Here is a 15,027-nt window from a genome sequence, read left to right on the forward strand (position 1 = left end):
CAGTGGAGGCCAATTCTCTGAATGCATTCAAGAGAGAGTTAGATAGAGCTCTTAAGGATAGCGGAGTCAGGGGGTATGGGGAGAAGGCAGGAACGGGGTACTGATTGAGAATGATCAGCCATGATCACATTGAATGGCGGTGCTGGCTCGAAGGGCCGAATGGCCTCCTCCTGCACCTATTGTCTATTGTCTATTGACCGCGGGAGCTTCGACCGCCCCGATGCAGGAGCTTCGATCACCGACTGCGGAAGTTTCGATTGGCCTGACCGCGGGAGAAAAGGAGGAAAGAAGGTCTACGTTATTGGCCTTCCATCACTGTGGCGAATGTGAGGTCGCCGATAAGCAAGATGGCCATGCTGCCTGCACTGGTGGGGACTCGGAGGGAGGGAGTGGCATGAGTGCGGTGGTCTCGGTGTTTGCGGGAACGTGGCTCCATGAGGACATGCCGGAGTCTGGTGCGAGTGGGGACGGCTTTCTGACTGTTCGGGCGGACAGGGGCGGCAGAGAGAGTGACAGCGATCGGTACAACTCTGGTCACATCACGGTGAAGGAGCGTGTGTGTGTGTGTGTGTGTGTGTGGCCCAGACATTGAGCTGATGGCTGTGGGTCTCTGCTGATGCTGTGTGCCCTGGGGGTTCTCACACGCCGCTCTGGTGGCTGTTTAAGTCTGTGTTTCACCTTTGTGTAGTTATGTATCTTGTTGCTTTTTTGTGTGACTGTATGGTAAATCAAATCCCTTGTATATTTACATACTTGGCTAATAAGTTAATTACAAATTAATTACAATTATTATTATTATTATTCACCGAGTCAGACTGAAGAAGGGTCTCAACCAGAAACGTCACCCAGAGATGTTTCTCTCCAGAGATGCTGTCTGACCCGCTGAGTTACTCCGGCTTTTTGCGTCTATCTTCTACCTAAACCTATCTGATCTCCCAGTTGCTAAACACTTTCACTTCCCTCTCATTCCCACACTGACCTTTCTGTCCTGGGCCTCCTCCGTTGTCAGAGTGAGGCCCAGCATAAATTGGAGGAACAGCACCTCATATTTCGCTTGGGCAGCTTACACCCCAGCGGTATGAACCTCTCTAACTTCAAGCAACCCTCTCTCTCCATCCCCTCCCCCTTCCCAGTTCTCTGACCAGTCTGACTGTCACTGACTACATTTTGTCTCTGTTTGCATTGTTGTTACTTTTTCCTAGCTAACAATGATCTATTCTGCATTTGCCTTGTTCTCAATCTCCTTTGTCCTGTTTTCACACCTTGCACTTCCATGTCTATGTATCTCCCTCTCCCCTGACATCAGTTAGACGAAGGGTCTCGACCCAAAACGTCACCCATTCCTTCTCTCCGGGGATGCTGCCCATCCCACTAAGTTACTCCAGCATTTTGTGTCCGCCTTCAGAGAACATTAAAGTCCAACAATCACCAGGAAATTGTACAGGAGTTTAGAAGAACGTGTTGTGTTCTGGGACTGGTGAGTACATAGTCAAGCTGCCACAGGGACTGGTTGAGAAGGAAAGTTTTGTCATGTTGTGCTGAAGGTTAGGTAAGAATATGCGGGAGAAAGGAACAGAGGAATTTGGTAGATACAGGAAATGCAGATGCTGGTTTGCAAAAATCAACACAAAGTGTTGGAGCAATTCAGCGGGTCAGGCAGCATTTCTGGAGAACATGGATAGGTGACATTTCGGGTCGGGACCCTTCTTCAGACCGATTGTAGAAGGGGGGGGGGGGAAAGCTGGAAGAGGGAAGTGGTCGGAGCAAAGGCTGGCAAGTGATAGGTGGATACAGATGAGGTGATTTTGATTATCAAATGGTTGGACAAAGGTCAAAGGTGAAAAGCCAACGTGTGCTAAGGAGATGAGGAGAGGAGACACAGGGAGCTGCAAATGTGGGTTTACTCAGACAGCAAGTGCCGACTTAACTCAGCAGGTCAGGCAACAAGTGTAGGAAGGAAGTGCAGATGCTGGTTTCAACCGAAGAGACACAAAAAGCTGGTATCACAAAATGCTGAAGAAGGGTCTCGACCCGAAACGTCACCCATTCCTTCTCTCCTGAGATGCTGCCATGACCTGCTGAGTTACTCCAGTATTTTGTGATACCTTCGATTTGTACCAGCATCTGCAGTTATTTTCCTACACAAAAAGCTGGAGTAACTCAGGGGGTCAGACAGCATCTCTGGAGACAACGTCTCTGGATAGGTGATGTTCCCTGACCCAAAATGTCACCTATCTATGTTCTGCAGAAATGCTGCCTGGCCCACTGAGATAAGGCGAGAAGTTTCGTGTCAGACTAAGAAAAGGAAAGGGAGTAAGAGGATCAAATGGAGCATAAAGGACAGAACTTTGAGTCTAATGTACGTTCCGTGATTTTGTGTTTCATCAATGAGATTGGCTGTATCCCAGAAATAAATAAGGGCAGTACGGTGGCGCAGCGGTAGAGTTGCTGCCTTAGAGCGAATGCAACGCCGGAGACTCAGGTTCGATCCTGACTACGGGCGCCGTCTGTACGGAGTTTGTACGTTCTCCCCATAACCTGCGTGGGTTTTCTCCGAGATCTCCGGTTTCATCCCACACTCCAAAGACGTACAGGTATGTAGGTTAATTGACTGGGTAATATGTAAAAATTGTCCCTAGTGTGTGTAGGATAGTGTTAATGTGCGGGGATCGCTGGGCGGCGCGGAGTCGGTGGGCCGAAGGGCCTGTTTCCGCGCTGAATCTCTAAATCTAAATCACAGCGTCAGAGACCCGGGTTCGATCCTGACCTCGGATGCTGCCTGAGTGGAGTTTGCTCCTTCTCCCTGTGACCCTGTGGGTTTTCTCCGGGTGCTCCGGGTTCCTCCCACACTCCGATGATGTGCGGGTTTGTAGGTTAATTGGCTTCTGCATATTGCCCCTGGTGTGTAGTGAGTGGATGCTAAAAGTGGGATAACATAGAACTCACGTGAACGAGTGATCGATGGTCGGCTTGGACTCGGTGGACAGAAGGGCCTGGATATTTGTTGCTGGGGTTTGTGCTTTTAACACATTAGTGATATTTCCTGTTGGGAATTTGTTGTAAAACTGAGCAAATGGATCCAAATCGTAAAGGTTTTACCCTTTCATTCCCTCAGCCCGCACAAGGAGCTGTCAGGGACGATGGGAAAATACTCTGGAATTTTACACACAGCAGTCAGCTGCAATGTCTTTTATTAATGTGGCAAAGCCCTCCCCCGCTCATTAACAGCGCACTCAGAAGTGACGACGGAATCTGTGGCGTTATGGCAATCCAACATTGCCAGTGAATCATTTCAGAAAACTGTCACCGTGAGAAAGAGCAGGCGTTTGTTCAGCCTCCTTATTCCATGCTTTACAAGTATGATAACTCTTTAAATGCATAATGCAAGGAAAGGGGAACCTAGCACATGACTCTATTCCTGTCCTGATTCTTACACAGTGATAATAATGGGCTAACTTTAATGAAAAGGAAACCAGAGGATTATACAACTGACAGACAATTTTAGTTTAGTTTAGTTTAGAGATACAGCGTGCAAACAGGCCCTTCGGCCCACCGAGTCCACGCCGACCAGCGATCCCCGCACACTAACACTATCCTACACACACCAGGGACAATTTAACATTTATACTAAGCCAATTAACCTACAAACCTGTACGTCTTTGGAGCGTGGGCGGACACCGAAGATCTCGGAGAAATCCCACGCAGGTCACGGGGAGAACGTACAGACGGCACCCGTAGTCGGGATGGAACCCGGGTCTCTGGTGCTGTGAGGCAGCAACTCTACCGCTGCGCCACCGTGCCACCCTCTACGTCTTACTCCATGTCTGAATTACACTTTAGAAGTTTATAATTCTTTGCCTCTTCCTCCTACGCCTGGGGTATGAGGCAGACTCCTGTCCTGCATGTTTTGAGCTGCACACTACTGCATTTGGAGTGAGATTTACCTGAGGGGAAATGTTGATGTGCCGGGTGTACTTGGTGTGCCTTCTCTGCCATTTACATTGGGTTTCTGCACTAAACAAATGGACTCAAGTCCTCAATGTTCATGTTCAGAAGTGACAGAGGCAGAATTAGGCCATTCGGCCCATCACGTCTACACCGCCATTCAATCATGGCTGATCTATCTTTCCCTCTCAACCCCATTCTCCTGCCTTCTCCCATTAACCCCAAACCCCCTTACTAATCAAGAATCTATCTATCTCTGCCGTAAAAATATCCACTGACTTGGCCCCCACAGCCTTCTGTGGCAAAGAATTCCACAGATTCACCACCCTCTGACTAAAGAAATTCCTCCTCACCTCCTCCATAAAGAAACGTCCTTTAATTCTGAGGCTACAACCTCTGGTTCCAGATTGTCCACTAGTGGACAATCCCCTTAGCTCTATCCAGGCCCCATACGCCCCTTCATCATTTTGAAGAATCGTGTGCCAAGATACCAACAATTGATTGAAAGATACTGCATGGAAACTGGTCCATCGACCCACCGAGTCCACGCCGACCATCGATCACCTGTTTAGACCAGTTCTATGTTTATCCCACTTTCACATCCGCTCCCTGCACACTAGGAGGGCAATTTTACAGAGGGCCAATTAACCTACAAATCCACTCGTCTTTGTGATGTGGGAGGAAACTGGAGCACCCGGTAGAAACGCACGTGGTCACTGGGGGAACATGCAAGCTCCACACAGACAGTACCTGAGGTCAGGAATGAACCCGGTTCTCTGGCGCTGTGAGACAGCAGCTCTACTTTTGAGGATGTTACACTTCCCAGCGAAACTTTGAGAAACATCCTTGAACATTTACTCTTGCTGTGATTGAGCTTTGGAGAAGAGGATGTTCCCATTCCCACACTGACCTTTATGTCCTGGGACTCCTCCATTGTCAGAGCAAGGCTGGACGCAAATTGGAGGAACAGCACCTCATATTTCGCTTGGGCAGCTTACACCACAGCAATATGAATATTAATTTCTCTAACTTCAAGTAACCCTTGCATCCTCTCTCCCTCCGTCCCTCCCCCACCCTAGTTGTCGTACCAGTTTCACTGTCGTCATGTTGAGATTCGCTGTTTGTCCAACTCTTTATCACCGTGCCCCACAGCCAACAATGGACCATTGTGGGCTCCACCTTTCCTTGATCATCGTTGCCTTTTACAGATCTTTCATTCATTTGTTCTATGCACCTTCTATATCTCTTGTTTCCCTCTCCCCTGATCCTCAGTCTGAAGAAAGGTCTCGACCTGAAACGCCACCTATTCCTTTTCTCCAGAGATGCTGCCTGTCCCGCTGACTTACTCTTGGACAGGTACATGGATAGGAAAGGTTTTGATGGATATGGGCCAAACCTGGGTAAATTGGACTAGCTTAGATGGGGCATCTTGGTCGATATGGATGATCAGCCATGATCATATTGAATGGCGGTGTTGGCTCGTAGGGCCGAATGGCCTCCTCCTGCACCTATTTTCCATGTTTCTAAGTCAGAGTGTATGTAAGTCGGAACCATCCTTCCCATCCCTTGCCTGAAATAACTCTCTGAGAGCATCAACTATCTTGGGTTGTCTCAGTATTAACTGACTGTGTCTGGGGCACTTGCTGCAGTGCGTGGCCTTCTGGGTAAGCACCACCATCATTGGTGGCTTGTTTCCGTCGAATGATCGTCCAGTATCATATCATCATATCATATCATATCATATATATACAGCCGGAAACAGGCCTTTTCGGCCCTCCAAGTCCGTGCCGCCCAGCGATCCCCGTACATTAACACTATCCTATACCCACTAGGGACAATTTTTTTAAATATTTACCCGGCCAATTAACCTACATACCTGTACGTCTTTGGAGTGTGGGAGGAAACCGAAGATCTCGGAGAAAACCCACGCAGGTCACGGGGAGAACGTACAAACTCCTTACAGTGCAGCACCCGTAGTCAGGATCGAACCTGAGTCTCCAGCGCTGTGGAAGTTCCAACCTGCCTTGAATGCGCTGGGGACCAAAGATAACAGAGCAGAGCAAGATAGACCACTCGACCCTAAAAACCCTAGTATGTCAGGGCGCCATTTTAGTAGGCAGAACCTTGCAGAAACATTTTAAAAGAAAAATAACAAAAATCTGTGAATTGATAGATGAGATATATTCTGCATTTTAATGGTATCATCACACATACTGTTCCCCACAACACCGATTACACTGCGAGAGGCAGAGCGAACGGCATGTTCTGCCTACTAACATGGCTCTTTTGTGTACTACACTTCAGTATAGGTGATTTCTGTTGTACTTCGTGGTCTGTTATACCTTTTGTTATGACTCTGGAAGGACCACAAGTACACGTGTTTAAAAGGTTTGTAAGCTGGAGCTTAAATCCAGGCTGTTTATTCCACGGCAATGTTTATTCCTTGCAATATCACAACAGTTTCGACGGAGTGGTCTACCTTGCTCTGCTCTATTATTTTTGCTGGGGCCTGAGTACCGAACTGTTTATGTAAGTTCGAGTTTACGTAAGTCGTTCATTGCCTAAGTCTGTACCTGGTATTCTAGACCCAAAATAAAATGTCTTTCTTGTACGAGGCTCTTCAAAGTGGTTTGAATTGTAAATATCGCCTTCCCTGGAAGCACTTTTGATGTGGCATTTGGAAACAACTCATGTGTGTATGAACATCGCTGTCTGGTTTTGTAACAAAATAACTGCAGATGCTGGTACAAATGGAAGGTATTTATTTCACAAAATGCTGGAGTAACTCAGCAGGTCAGGCAGCATCTCAGGAGAGAAGGAATGGGTGACGTTTCGGGTTGAGACCCTTCTTCTGACTGATTTTACTCACTTCCCCTTTTCCTGCTACTGTATTTTGTCGCTCTGCATAATCTCACTGTGCTGGTGGAAGAGATTTCTCCATAAACTCCTGCAACCTTCAGGCTTGAAACTTGAAGTTAGGGCTCCCCCATCTGGGCATCTCTGAAAAAGATCCTGCAGGACATTTATCTGCGGGAATAATTAACTCCTGCCAGTGGTGTAACAGGAGCTGCATTACAGCAACGACCAGTTATATGTTTCCTGTTCTTTCTTACCATTAAACTTGCATTTTAGCCAAAAGTTTAAATGGTCTTTATGAACTTAGTCTCACAGGCTAAGCCAACACTGCTGGAGCCAACAATGACAGACATGTTACACAACTGACACAAACTTGGTCTGGCACGGTGGTGCAGCGGTAGAGTTGCTGCCTTGCACCACCAGAGACCCGGGTTGATCCCGACCACGGGGGATGTCTGTACGGAGTTTGTACGTTCTCTTCGTGACCTGCGTGGGTTTTCTCCGGGCGCTCCGGTTTTCGTCCGCAGTCCAAAGACTAATTGGTTTCTGTAAAATTGTGTGTAGGATAGCGCTAGTGTACAGGGATCGCTGGTCGGTGCGGACTCAGTGGGCCGAAGGGCCTGTTTCCACGCTGCATCTCTAACCTAAACTTTCTTCTGGATTGAAGGTGGATATTCAAACCTCCTTTGATCTTAAAACATCCGACACCCCCATGTCACGTTATCTCCAGCTAACATTACATCTTCAGCTTGATAAATCATTGTCCTCCTTCTGAGCACCAGAATAAAACTTGGCATGTTATGTAACTCGTTATAACTCGTAGGAAGGAACTGCAGATGCTGTTTTATACCGAAGATAGACACATAAATGCTGGGGTAACTCAGCGGGTCAGGCAGCATCTCTGGAGAACATGGATAGGTGATGTTTTGGGTCAGAAGCCTTCTTTAGACACAGACTTCGTGCCTGAAGAAGGGTTCCGACCCGAAACGTCACCTATTCTTTTTCTCCACAGATGCTGCCTGACCACTGAGTTACTCCAGCACTTTGTGGCTATCTTGTCGTTATCAGGTCAGGTAGGGTCTCTGGAGACCATGGACAGGTCGGAAGGGTCATCTATCCATGTTCTCCAGAGATGCTCCCTGCCCTGCTGAGTTACTCCAGCATTTTGTGGGGGGTTTTTGGTAAGCCAGGATCTCTGAGAGGGTGGCACGGTGGTGCAGCGGTAGAGTTGCAGCCTTACAGCGCCAGAGACCCGGGTTCGATCCCGACTACGGGTGCTGTCTGTACGGGTGTTTGTACGTTCTCCCCGTGACCTGCGTGGGTTTTCTCTGAGATCTTCCGTTTCTACAGGTATACAGGTTTGCATAAGTTGTCCCTACTGTGTGTAGATTGGTGTTAATGTGTGGGGACTCGGTGAGTTAATGGTCAGCACGGACTCGGTGGGCCGAAAGGTCTGTTTCTGCGCAGTATCTCTAAAGAAAAACTAAACTAAGATTACCTGAATTACTGCAAATAAAGGCATGGTAATGATACTCATATAGATGTTCGGTGAAACGCTTGGTCACACCGGTCTAAAGGAGACCAGTTCAAGTCTGAAGTTGACTCTTCCAATCACTCTTCCCCATCAGTTTGATTTGATTTAAACCCAGTTCATTCAAAACATTTTAATAATTTGGGGATGGACACAAAATGCTGGAGTAACTCAGCGGAACAGGCAGTATCTCTGGAGAGAAGGAATGGGTGACGTTTCAGGTCAAGATTTTTGGATAAGTATTGGGAGGCCGTAAGTATTGATCAGAGGAACACATTTAAATCCACTTAAGTGACTGGGGAATTTACATTTGAGTGATGAAATAAATCTGGAATAAAATTATTAGTGACTTTTGTTCCCTGCAATCTAATCTAGAAGGAAAACATCCTTCTTGATTTAGGCAATCTCAATTCTCTTATAAGGTCATAAGTGAAAAGAGCAGAATTAGGCCATTCAGCCCATCAAGTCTACTCTGCCATTCGATCATGGCTGATCTATCTCTCCCACCTAACCCCATTCTCCTGCCTTCTCCCCATAACCTCTAACACCCGTACTAATCAAGAATCTATCTACCTCTGCCTTAAAAATATCCACAGCCTTCTAAGGCAATAAATTCCACAGATTCACCACCCTCTGACTAAAAAAAATCCTCATCTCCTTCTTAAAGGAACATCCTTTAATTCTGAGGCTATGACCTCTGGTCCTAGACTCCCCCATCAGTGGAAACATCCTCTCCACATCCACTCTATCTGTACCTTTAATTTTTCTGTAAGTTTCAATGAGGTCCCCCCTCATCCTTCTAAACTCCAGCGAGTACAGGCCCAGTGCTGTCAAACGCTCATCATAGGTTAACCCACTCATTCCTGGGATCATTCTTGTAAGCCTCCTCTGGACCCTCTCCAGAGCCAGCACATCCTTCCTTAGATATGTTTTAAAAAATAAATAAATGCATTTGAAATGTGATTCTCACTGACTGGGAAGAGGCACCAATTATTCCTCATTCTTATTGAATCCTTGAACTAAAGAGTTTGCTCGGCCATTTTATAGCTTGTTTAAGGTTCAACCCTTTGGTAGATTTGGATTGACCTCTAAACCGGATCAGGCAAGGGTGGACATTAATGGATCTTTAATGACATCCGGTAGTTTCACCATCACTAATAATTGTATTCCAGATTTATATAACCCCTCAAATTTAATGTCCCTAGTCACTTAAGTGGACATAAGTGTGTTCCTCTGATCAATAGTTTCGGCCTCCCGATACTCGTCCAAAATATAATGTATCCTCGATTAAAATGTTCTCAAATTATTAAAGTGTTTTGAATGAACTGGGTTTAAATCAAATCAAACCAATGAGGGAGGGTGAAGGAAGCTGTCAGACTTTAACCGGTCGCCGTTACACCGCTGAGTCCAAGCGTAGACCCGGCGACCGTTTCGCCGAACTCTTGTGCTCGGTTTGCCGAGGCCTGCTGGATCTCCCGGTTGCTAAACATTTTAACTCCTGTCCTTTATTGCCACAGAGACCCAAACGCAAACTAGGGGAACGGCACCTCATATTTCGCTTGGGTTAGCACAATGACGCAGCGGTAGAGTTGCTGCGGGTTCGATCCCGACTACGGATGCTGTTTGAATGGAGTTTGTACGTTCTCCCCGTGACTGCGTGGGTTTTCTCTGGGCGCTCCAGTTTCCTTCCACACTCCAAAGACGACCAGGGTTTGTAGGTTAACTGGCTTCAGTAAAATTGTAAATTATCCCTAGTGGGTAGGATTGGGCTAGTGTACGGGGTGATCACTGGGTTGGCACGGACTCAGTGGGCTGAAGGGCCTATTTCCGCGCAGTATCTGTAAAGTCTAAAAGTCAAAACCTAACGGTATGATCTTTGAATTCTCCAATTTTAGGTAACTAACCTACAAATACATCCTCCCCCTCCTGCTTTCCCCACCTCTCTTACCTGTGCCCCACCTGCATGTGCACCCATTTCTGCCCATCACTTTCACCGTTATTCCTTCCTCTGGCTTCACATTTCATGCCTCTTATCCCCGTATCTCATGACCTCGTCTTTTCATCTTTGGCCTTTGTTCAACCAGCTGCAAATCAAAACATCCCACACCTGTATCCACCCATCACTCAATGGCTTTGTTCCATCCCAACCTCCCTTCTTGCTTTCTCCCCTCCCACTACAATCAGTCTGACGAAGGGTCCCGCCCTGAAGCATTGCCCATTCATGTTCTCCAGAGATGCTGCCTGAGCCGCTGAGTTACTTTTTCATCAACTAAGGATAATTGAAGGGGAAAAAACCTGCAGATGCTGGTTTAAATTGAAGGTCGACACAAAATGTTGGAGTAACTCAGTGGGTCAGGCAGCATCGTAGAAGAAAAGGAATGGGTGACATTTCGGCTCGAGACCCTTCTTCAGTCTGAAGAAGGGTCTTGACCCGAAACGTCACCCATTCCTTCTCTCCCGAGATGCTGCCTGACCCGCTGAGTTACTCCAGCATTTTGTGATACCTTCGGAAAAACTATTCAGTGTCTTGAATCACACCTGACACAAGATTTATGCATGCGTTAGTTAGAAGCCAGACTCAGGCACACACTGCTGGAGATTATCGGGACCCTGCATTCTGTCCAACCCTTTCCAGTTGCTTCATCAATGGTCTTCTTGATATTTTTAGGTCTTCGTGCAACTCTTGATGGATCTACAGCAACCATGTCCATACACAACCTCTTACATAATAAAACTTGTGCCAGCCTACAAAGCATGTCGTAACATTTTTTAGACATAACAGGTGATAGTCATGGCACAGTGAGAGATAAGCTGGGCCCATGACGTTACAGATTGCAATGTAAATTGCTGCCGCTTCTGATGAGGCACGGAACCACATGGATGACGTGAAGCGCCAGATCAGTTCTGAGTCCATCCCCATCTGAACCTTCTTTCCTCTTTCAAGCTTCACCATAATTTCGTAACGATCGTACAAAGGCTACATTTTACAGCTGTAGATTAAATCTCATTTAATAGAATGAAGATAACATTTTATTTTACACAGCATGCATATCGATTGTCCATTGGATTTTCCGTACCAAAAAAAAAATTGCAGGAATAGTTCTTTTTAAACTTAATATACAAAATTGTGGGATGATTATTGCATTCACTGGGTGTAAAAAAAACCAAGAAATTACAAAGACACTTCAATATTTATTTTTGAATAAAATCAGAAATTAATACTTAAAACTTCTTAATATAAAGAAACTAGTTTCCCCCAAAGGATGTTTGCTTCTTACTGGAACCAGGTACCTGAGCTTTCTTGAGTTCAAATAGAATTTTCTCTGATTTGCTCTTGACGAGAAAGGAACCAAAATCTATTTTAACAGTTTATAAAATTCATTTTCTTTGCCCTTGCTTTTGAATCCATTTCAGAGAAACGGCGTGGAAACAGGCCCTTCGGCCCACCGAGTCCACACGGCCCACTGATCAACAACTCACACTAGTTTTGTGTTATCCCTATTTTAAACACAATTTACAGTCGCCAAATAATTGACAAACCCGCACATCTTTAGGATGGGTGAGGAAACCGAAGCAAACCCACGCAGTCACAGGGAGAACGTGCAGACTCCACACTGACAGCACCCGAGGTCAGGATCGAACCCAGCTCTCTGGCGCTGTGAGCGGCTCTACCCACTGTGCCACGTCTTGCCCAGATTTCCTTTCTCTCCCCCTCATTCAAGTTTCTTTCCTTAAAGTGCCTTCGAGAATTCTATCGTCCACAAGAACATAAGGATCCTCCTAGATGTAACTTTATTGGGGAGACATGAGAGATGGCGATCTTCACAACAAAAACGCCAAATCTGGAACACGGAATCTGGTAGCATGAACAAGGGAAAGAACATTAGCGGCAGCAGGAGAAGAAATGCTGCATGCAAAAAGGGTTAAAGATATTGAGACTACCAATAGCAGAGGCAAAATGCTCTGCAATCATTGAAGAACAAGCTTCGGTGCTGCAAAGTAAAGTCCTCCAAATTCATTCTGAATGGACGATGTAAAATATTTGCAATTATTATGTGACTGCTGGACTCTTATGCAAGCAGTAGTTGTCATCAAGAAATTGCTGTAATCGTCTTATCACGAAAGGGGGTTTCTGTATCTCTTTGTGTAGCAAGGAACTGCAAATGCTGGTATCTCCTTGTTGAATCTTTACAAATTAATCTCCTGAAAAATTAGTATCAAGGCATGAGGAATATTGACAGCACAGTGGTCGAGCCACTGCCTCACAGCATCAGAGTTCTGGGTCCAATCTTAACCTTGGGTGCAGTTTGTGTAGTGCGTACGTTCTCCCTGTGACCACGTGGGGTTTTCTCCGGGTGCTCTGGTTTCCTCCCACAACCCAAAGACGTGCAGGTTTGTAGGTTAATTGGCTGCTGTAAATTGCCCTTAAAATGCAGGGAATTGATGAGAAAGTAGGATAGCATGGAACTAGTGTGAACAGGTGACCAATGGTCGGCGTGGACTTTGTGGGCCGAAGGGTCTCTTTCTCCAAACTAAACCAAACTCAAATTTGTCTGTTTAAGTCATCAGAGTACAGCAATTCTTTTTGTCTTTTATTAAAATGGTGTATCCGGAGAGCACTGGGCATGGTTGACTGCACACGCACTTGGTTAGAAGATGCCAAAAAAAGTCCGCAAAAGTCTGGCAAACCGAAAGCCAGTCACAAACGACACCAGTGAAATTGGTGAATTTATCTGTGTGCGATACTGAGCCAAAACAAAGATTCAGCACATAGCTTGGCAAGATAAAAAAATGAGTGCTTTAACTAACCACAAGTTTGAAAATCTGATTCCGCAGGTAGGTAGAGAGCTGGTTCATCAGGTCCCTGTTCCTACCCTCGACCCAGTGCATCTCCACCTGGGCGTTCCTTCCATCCTTCTTCACGTTCATCAGGCACTTGAACAGAAAGCAGCTCCCGCTCCCTTCTGGAGTGTCTTCGGCCTCCGGGTTTGCTAGGGCAGAACTACCTTTCTCCTTCTCGACCGCGCCGTCAGTTCCCATGTCGGTCGGACTGCTGTCAGAGGAACTGAACTTCTCTTCGGTTTCCATGTTGCTTTCTTGGTCGAGTGGCGTTTCGCTCAGGAGACCGTTACCTCCGTTAGCCGGGAGCTCCTCTTCGTTTTCACCCGCCATTTCACAAGCCCCAGCGCTGCTTGTCTCCGCTCCGTCTGGACCGGCACTGGGACTGGAATTACTGTGGGAAGTACTGTCCGCTCGTGTGGACCGCAAGGGGGCGGAGGTGGCTCTGGGCAGTTCCCGAAGCTGTCTCACTCTGTCTCGTTTCTTTCGGCGAATGTGCACCCATGAGTTCTGTATGGCTGTCAAGAATAAACTCACTTCATCTTTACCGCAGGGCACGCGTTTAAAGAGGACCTGCGGAGACAAAGGAACATTGCTGCACGGTCAATAGACAACTTGATGTCGACGGGCCAAGGATATCTTGCACTTGCGGCTCACAGACTCGCCAGCCGCCTGCCACTGTTGCAGGCTGGAAGAGTGTGTGTACCACGTGTACATGGAGTGTGTGAGTCTGTGTACCACGTGTACATGGAGTGTGTGAGTGTGTGTACCACGTGTACATGGAGTGTGTGAGTCTGTGTACCACGTGTACATGGAGTGTGTGAGTCTGTGTACCACATGTACATGGAGTGTGTGAGTCTATGTACCATGTGTACTCCTTCCTCGCAACATGGACCCACTACAGTTCGCATACCGTCCGAACAGGTCCACGGATGATGCGGTCTCCCAGGTTCTACACACCGCTCTCTCTCATCTGGACAGCCAGGGGGGCTATGTGAGGATGCTGTTCATTGACTTTAGTTCAGCATTCAACACAATAGTCCCCAGCAAACTGGTTGAGAAGCTGCTGGAACTGGGGCTTAGCACCCCTCTGTGTGCCTGGGTCCTGGACTTTCTCACTGCCAGGCCCCAAGTGGTCAGGATGGGGGAACACACATCTAGCTCCCTCACCCTGAACATAGGATCCCCCCAGGGCTGCGTCCTTAGCCCCCTACTGTACTCCCTGTACACACATGACTGTGGGGCCAGGTTCAGCTCAAACTCCATCATCAAGTTTGCTGATGACACTGTGGTGGTGGGCCGGATCTCCAACAACGATGAGAAGGCCTACCGGGAGGAGGTGGCTGATCTGGCACTCTGGTGTCAGGACAATAGCCTCCTCTTGAATGTCACTAAAACAAAGGAGCTGATTGTGGACTTCAGAAGGGCTAAACATCCAAGGACGTACACGCCACTGGAGATAAATGGGTCGATTGTGGATAGGGTGAGCAGTTTTAAATACTTGGGAGTCCGCATCGCAGAGGATCTGACGTGGGCAACGCACATTGCCGCACTGGTGGGTAAGGCTAAGCAGCGCCTTTACCACCTTAGACAACTGAGGAAATTCAGAGTGTCTCTGAAGATCCTTCATTGCTTCTACTCTGGGGCTGTAGAGAGCATCCTGTCCGGCAACATTACAGTCTGGTTTGGGAACAGCTCTGCCCAGGACAGGATGGCCCTGCAGAGAGTAGCGCGTTCGGCAGAACGCACCATGGGAACTACACTCATCCCCCTGCAGGACCTATACATCAGGAGGTGCAGATCCAGAGCAAGTAAGATCATGAGGGACCCCTGCCACCCCAGTAACGGACTGTTCC

At 47.2% G+C, this 15,027-nt stretch overlaps 1 protein-coding gene across 3 annotated transcripts in view; it reads right to left on the reverse strand.

Annotated features, from left to right (window-relative positions):
- Nucleotides 1–11,377: 11,377 nt before the first annotated feature.
- Nucleotides 11,378–15,027, reverse strand: part of mettl16 (methyltransferase 16, N6-methyladenosine) — a 146,505-nt gene continuing 142,855 nt past the window's right edge. For all 3 annotated transcript variants that reach the window (XM_078422405.1, XM_078422403.1, XM_078422402.1), the window contains one exon: nucleotides 11,378–13,744. In XM_078422405.1, the coding sequence (XP_078278531.1) occupies nucleotides 13,133–13,744 (612 nt within the window). In that variant the 3' untranslated portion in view covers nucleotides 11,378–13,132. The remainder of the gene's footprint in view (nucleotides 13,745–15,027) is intronic.

This window comes from Rhinoraja longicauda, chromosome 26 (genome assembly GCF_053455715.1).
Source record: "Rhinoraja longicauda isolate Sanriku21f chromosome 26, sRhiLon1.1, whole genome shotgun sequence".
Classification (NCBI taxonomy): domain Eukaryota; kingdom Metazoa; phylum Chordata; class Chondrichthyes; order Rajiformes; family Arhynchobatidae; genus Rhinoraja; species Rhinoraja longicauda.